The sequence below is a fragment of the Octodon degus genome, unplaced genomic scaffold (assembly GCF_000260255.1).
Source record: "Octodon degus isolate 3935 unplaced genomic scaffold, OctDeg1.0 scaffold00016, whole genome shotgun sequence".
Classification (NCBI taxonomy): Eukaryota; Metazoa; Chordata; class Mammalia; order Rodentia; family Octodontidae; genus Octodon; species Octodon degus.
Genome location: NW_004524592.1, coordinates 2,379,246 through 2,386,563, shown reverse-complemented (window position 1 = coordinate 2,386,563; position 7,318 = coordinate 2,379,246). Strand labels below are relative to the sequence as shown.

The 7,318-nt window shown below is 38.8% G+C and overlaps 1 protein-coding gene across 1 annotated transcript in view; it reads left to right on the top strand.

Annotated features, from left to right (window-relative positions):
* Spag16 (sperm associated antigen 16) overlaps positions 1-7,318 on the top strand; it is a 1,217,230-nt gene that overhangs the window by 770,190 nt on the left and 439,722 nt on the right. Inside the window, exon 12 of the mRNA XM_004626710.2 lies at positions 5,414-5,540. Within this exon, the coding sequence (XP_004626767.1) occupies positions 5,414-5,540 (127 nt within the window). The remainder of the gene's footprint in view (positions 1-5,413; positions 5,541-7,318) is intronic.

The window sequence follows — 7,318 nt, the reverse complement described above, 5'->3', positions numbered from 1 at the left end:
CAGCACTGGGGAGGCTGAAAACAGGAGGATCACTATGAGTCCAAGCTACTTCGTGAGACCCTGTACCAAATACATCAAAAAAGAAAGAAATTAAGTTGATGAGCTTTAAAAAAGGAATACCAGTAAAATAAACAGTTATTAATCATTTATATAACCTTAGAGAAATTTCCCTCCTGAAAGCCCACCTTCCACAACACATATTGTTCTGGTTTCTACAAATATAGAATGAGCATACACCTGTAATCCCAGCCTTTGGGAGGCTGAAAACAGGAGGATCACTATGAGTCCGATCTGTGTAGTGAGACCCTGTAGACCTAAATAATATTCTTGCCCCTTATATAAAATTTATTATATAATATGTGTACTTGTATGTCTAGATTATTTCATTTATTTATTATTCTTCATATTAAACATATTTTAAGTAAGGGCTTACTAGTTTTTTTATCCCCAATATAATGTGTTAATATTGTACTCCTTAATCTAATATGTAAGATTATTAAAATGATACACTGTGTATACCCTATATATTGGGTAGCTACTATTTTGTATTTTATACCTACTTAATACACCACCCCAAAGTGGCTACTTTTAAATAGGAACACAAGTCTGCATCTTGTACATCAATTAACCACTAAGAAGAATATATGCAGTGTACTATTTGTTGAAACTGTACTTCCGATTTGATTTGAAACTGTCTCATTGCTATCTGTTTATCAATGAAACTTTGAAAAAAAAAACTAAGTGGCTACTTTTACTGCAGTCTGCTTATGAACATTAAGTAGGGAAAAAGGTATCTTGAATTTATGCATATATTGATCATTTCAGATGATTTTGTTCTTTTCTCCGTATAGTTGTTTCTCTCCAATGTCATTTTCACTCAGTCTGAATAAATTTCCACATTTCTTGTAGGAAAGATCCACTAGTGAATTTTCTCAACTTTCATTGATCTGAAAATTTGTTTTATCCTCATGATTAAAGGTTTGAGGGGTTTTTAGCTGAATATTGAATTTTAAGCCTTCAAAAACATTATTCTGCCTCTCTTCTTTGTGTTGAGATGTCAGGTGTCATTTGTGTCATTGTTCCCTCCATGTTGTGTTTCTTTGTTTAATCTATGGCTACTTTAGAACTTTAGCTTTGTGTTTTTCTATGATAGCCTGCCTTAGGTGAATTCTGTCTATTTTTATTCATGGTTGAATTTTTTCTGAACTTTTTAGATCTGTACTTTAACTTTTTTTCATTAAATTGTGGAACAGTTTAGCCATAAGTTTTTCAAAAGTATTATACCATTTTTTTCCTCTCTCTTTTCACCGTCTTTGGAGCCACACTTACAGATATATTAGATCTTGTGTTATTTTTCATTGATGACAGAAACTCCTTATCTATAGTTTATAAATGTTTTCCCTGTTCCTCAAATTAGATAATTTCTGTTGATCCCCTTTTAATCTTACTAACCCCCTTTTTCCTGCAGTATCCAATGTCATATCCTGCTCATCCAGTGGACTTTGTGTGTTACATTACTCTACTGGCCCGCTGTCCCATGGGCTGCTTTTTACAGTTTTCATTTATCTTCTACAAGTACCTTCACATCTGTCTTAGTTACTCTTCTCTCATTGCTGCAACACATGTCTGACACCCAAAATGCAGGAGGGACAAGTTTATTTAGCCCACAGTTACTGGAGGTTTCAGTCCATGCTCAGCTGGCTCTAAGGCAGACTGGCACATGGCAGAGGGCAGCAGTTCATGGTGGTGGAAGGCAGCAAAACAGCAAGAGCAAAGGGAGGGGTAGCAGCAGCAGTAACTGCAGAGAGCAAGTCTGTCTCTCTTATGTCGCATTTAGACTAGCTTCCCCAGGCTGGGTGTAGCGATCACACCCATAATCCCAGCAGTAGTCAGGCCCATAATCCCAGCCTTGGACCATGAATTAATCACAAACCTCAGCACTGCGCCTTTGCAGGGACAAATATACACAAACTATAACAACATGTGTTATAACTAGGAGTTCCTCTAAATCAGTGAATATACTTATAATGGATTGCTTGCAGTCATTATCTTTGATTTTCAGCAATTAATTTAGGGTCTATTTTTATAATTTTATTTTTATTGATCAAGGCTTGCACCTTCCTGATGTTCCTGTGGTGGAGACCTTGTAGAGGTCCAACTGAGGCTCTGAGGTACACAGTGAGATCTCTTCTTCCAGCAGTGCCTGCAATCTGGTGTCAGTATTCAGCTCTCTGTGGGGAGCATTCCTTGGGGAAATGCTACCTAGACCCTGGCCAAGAGCCAATTCATGATGAATACCGTACAAGCTTGTCCCTGCCTAAGCTCAGCTCTCTCAGATGTCCTACAGTTCAACTTCCAGGCAGCCTGGCAGCCTAGGCTTTCTCAGTGTCCTTCAGTGAGATTTCATTTTTGTTAGATTCTACTTCTCTATTCCATGACAGGAAAGTTATTCCAAGATGAGATCAGAGAGACCAAAGGGATCCTGCTGAGTTCTTTCTTACACTTCAGATCACCACTCCACACTATATTTAGTTCAATCCAGAAATGCTTGCCTTATGTAATGTGTGTAATTTTATAATTTTTGTATTGTGCCAAGAAAACTGCAGTACAGGTTACTCTGTCATTGTTGGATGTGTGATTACCAGGAGGGCATTTTTATTGTTAGATAAGAGTGATAAAGCAACTGCAGTCCACACTACAGGCTGTTAGTGGTATGAGACCCGGAGGATTATGATTAACATAGTGCCTGAAAGACAAGACATTTTGTAACAACCTCCATCTACACTTAAGTATATGAAAATGGTGCAGAGATGAACTTCAGGGAGCAAGTCAGCAGCACACTGGGTTAGAAGATTTTATAAAGGACAACAAATCTGACTATAAATGTCTTAGATACTTCTCTTGTTGATGGGACAAAATATTTGACCTCCACAGCTTAGTGGGGAAGGGTTGATTTTGGCTCTGCTTTCAGTTCATACTAGAATGGCTCCAAGGGCAAATAGCATAGCAGGGGGTCACCTTGGACTAGAAGCAGAGAACAAACAGAGAGGCTAGGGAGGAAGCTGAATTCTACCAGGCCATGCTCCCAGTGTCCCATCCCTTCTGACCGGACCCTACCTCCAAACAGCAAGGCCCAGATAAACCCCCACAAGTTGCTGTCTAAAAGCCCAGACTATGAGCTCATGGGCCTCCTGGAGGACACCTAGATAGAAACCATGACCACATGTTCCAGGTTACTACTTCCTCCTTCCTCCAATTAATCTCTCTGTTTTCCTTCATCTGCCATTCATGTGTATCAAGTAGCTGTTCCCATACAAACCAAAACACATGAAGAATTACAAATTTTGAAGGATCAAATGATGTAAAATAAATCCCAGTGAAGAATATGTAGTGTATCACCAAACTATAAGAACTAGACAAAACATTACTCTATATATTTAAATTAACTGTGGAAATGGTATTTTAATAACTGGTTTTATATAATAAAAGAAAATAGGGCCGAGGAGATAGCTCAGTGGAATAAGCACTTCCCTGGCAAGCGCAAGGGTCTGAGTTCAATCCCCGGTTCTGCCAAAAAAAATTAAAAAATAAAAACTAAATAAAGAAAAGAAAGCATCAAAAGAATTATTTTCCTGATTTTAAAAGGCAAGGGAGGAAATAAGTGAAATAGAACACAGTAAAAAACATTGGCTTCCTTTTCCTCACCCAATTTAGGAATAAATGTTATTGAAATATAATTTCTTAATTATGGAAAAAGAATACCAACTTTGTAGGCAAAATGTGTAATATAAAGGCAAGTGAGACAAAATATAACACAGTTAGTGTTCCTGAAGAAAATATAATAAAAATAGGAGGAAAATAAATATAGAAGAATTTTCCTGAAATAACAAATATCTGAAAATAATAACAGGCTGTACAATCAAGGCATACTATATCAAAATTTTTGAACATAAATGCTCATGAATATTATGTACTATAGTGCTTATCCTTGATATATAAAGGAAAAGTTGCTGAGTCACCTACATACATGTTCATACATATATAGAACTTAATATCCTTCGACTCCTCAAAAATGCTAAAATTTAAGAAGAAAAAAATAAGCTTTGTTTCTAATAGTTCTTTTGTAAATGTGTGTTCAGTTGGACACTTGCAACTTTGGTCAGAGAATTTCTGGTTATTGGAGCTGACTTGAATTTCTGAGTTAAAGAAAAAATATTTCATTCATGCAAGAAGGGTGTTTGCTATGAGATTCTAGGGTTTACCTATGGTTACTCTGGTAGTTCTTTTCAGAGTTGGAACTGTACTCTGCTCTTCTGCTTCCTACTAAAGAATTTGTCTACCACCCTAAGGCATAGGCCTGGTCCAGGTCAGAGGAGAACCAGTTAGCCAGAGAGTATGACTGATTACCAAATTATGAATACACTGATATTGACTTCTCTATTCTCAGCACATATTAGTCACCCTGCTTCTTTTTCTATTTCAAAAAACATAGGATATATATAAAGTTACTTAAGAGCAATTATAATTAAAAATAAAGAATGTGTTATGCGTACCCTGATTTTAAAAAAGAACCCTTTTGTAAATGGCAAAAAAAAGCTATAATTGTCTTCCCTTCTCAGTTCTTTCTTTCTAATGGTTTAGATCAGTGACTCAAAGTTTTGCGTGCATCCGAATTCCATAGAGAGAACTCTCTAAACAGGCTGCTGGGCCGCACTTCAGTGTCTGATTCAGTAGACCTGGCATGCAGCTGAGAATCTGCATTTTAAACACATTCCCAAGTTACACTGACAGTGCTTATTTGGGTAAAACACCTAGAAAGTCACCAAGGGTTTCAGGCCTAAGCACAATTACGATTACCACAGGAGGCATCAATGCATGCATGCTCAAGTTTTATCCTAATTCAAGTGAAATAGAATATCTGGGACTGGAGACTGCATGTCAATGTTTCCTTAAAGTGCATCAGGTGATTCTGATATACAGCCAAGGCTGTGAAAAAAATTAAGAAAAATAATGCTCTAAAAACTTGTTTGGGGCTGGGGAGATGGCTCAGTAGAATAAGCACTTGCCTGGCAAGCACAAGGGTCTGAGTTCAATCCCTAGTTCCGAAAAAAAAAAAAAAAAAAAAAACTTGTTTGATCTTAGGAAGTAGTATAAGACCTTTTTTAAACATATTCCTTTGCTAGACAATTTGGAGACAATGTTATGTAGTCATTTCATGACATAAAGAAAACAGCATAAAGATGCCTTTACCAAATGATTTTATAAATTAAAGGTAATTTAAACTTAATCAATATTATGCTAATTCTATGAAATACTGGGACTGTGAGGCAGTTATTTTTATTAGCCTACATAGACAGCAAAACGACTTAGATGTTAACTCCTAAAACTTAAACTCTCTTTTCCCCCCATGCAGCGAACGATGCAGAAGCACCTTGTATGGCCACACAGACTCGGTGAACAGCATCAAGTTCTTCCCCTTCTCCAACACTCTTCTCACAGGTTCTGCAGACAGGACCCTGTCCTTATGGGACGCACGAACAGTAAGCACATAATCTGCCCTTCCCCAGGTTTTGGCAAGTGTAGCCACTCTGAATCACTGGTCAGACACTGAATTTGACTTAAGAAGTATGCAAAGGCATGGAGGGTAAAAGCCACTGCCTACCGTCAAGATCCTAGCTAGAGACTCTTAGCTACCCTTCCTCCCAAACTGTACAATATATAAATAATAAAATTACCTCATCAGACATTTTGAAACTATTAGTTAACTGAGATAGAACTGTGCTGGTGAAAGGAATACAAAAGGAAAACATCTTACATGTTCTTAAGGAGCTTATAATTTGGCAAGGAAAACAAAGTGAGAAATGGGATGTTTGTGTTAAAGTGGAAAAATACGAAGGTGGAAAGCCAGCAGGATCCTCACCCTCTGGCAGCGTGTCAGTGGCTCCCTGGGAAGGCTGCACTGCAACTACAGTTTTTAGGGAAGGTGAGCGCGCTGCGCAGCTTAGAGACTGACCTCTAGGAAAGAGCGGGGCATGCGCAGAGCCAAAGCGCAGGGAGGCAGCTGAGCCCATTCTGGTAGTAGAAGTAGTGATAGAGCTGGGGGAGGAAGGGGAATGACAGCAACTGCGTGTATAGACACAGACAAGGTGGTGAAGTACCAGACTTGAGTTCTAAACTGTTTCAGAGAGAATCTTAAACAGTCCTAAACAAAAAGGGTAACATAATCCGATTTGCCTTTCGGATAGATCACTTGGGCAGTCGAGCAAGGGAGTCAGACTCCTGAGCCAGCGGGTGCGGCAGGGTAGCAGCGCACAGGAACTTGAGTTGAAGACTGTGTGTAAGGAGGAAAAGGGTGAAAGAGCATTTTAGCAACTTGAAGAGTGAGCAGCGATGGACATGGCTGTAGGGAGACGACCTTGAGGGGCTTCTCCTGAGTTACAGAGCTGGCTTTGACTTCAGGAGTGAATAGGAGGGAAGAACTAGAAACAACATGGGCCTACATTTCAACCTGTTCGAGAAAAGAGACGTAGTGCTTGTGTCAAATCGATGTCTTTGTTCAGCAGATGATAGTATGTTTATTAAGGATGGGTGGGAATGAGGAAAGAACTACAAATGCAGGAAAGAGCTAGCACAGGAGTTTCTTAAACAAATACTTTTATGATTTGAAGAAAGGTAAGATATGTAAGACCAGATTATCATATTCCTTTCAGCAATGTTTGGTGGGGATTATGAAAGACTGACTGACTGTATAAGAAAAAACGAAATCGCCTCTAGTTTCTACATCCTGAGGTTTAAAAGTTCTACCATGTATCTTCCCATATAGAAAACATGAGCAACATAAAGAAATGTATGACGAACACAGCGATAGTGTGAAGAAGGGTGCAGGCTCAGTGTGGGAGGCAAATTAATTGTGGATAAATCAGGGACCAGATGTCTCGGCCTCAATATGGAAGACGTATGAAGATAGAGGGTTGTGTCCATAGTCACCAGATTCGGTCGCTGCAGATATTTCTACAGCTGAGGACACTGTGGGAGGAATATGCCAGACACATGAACAAAGCAGTTGTTGGGTACAGAGGCCCTTGTACACTGATGCAGAGGAGCTGGCCCCTGCTAATGGAGCATTAAAGGAAAAGCAAGATTGTTCATACATTTAGCCCTGAAAACTTGGATGCGAAGTGAAAATAAAAGCAATCCATAGAGCAAATGCTCATTTGTCAGTGACCTAAATTTAGGCTTATTTTTTGTTAAGTTCAGAGTCTCTTTCTCTCTATGTGTTGTTCTCTCTCTCTCTCTCTCTCTCTCTCTCTCTCTCTCT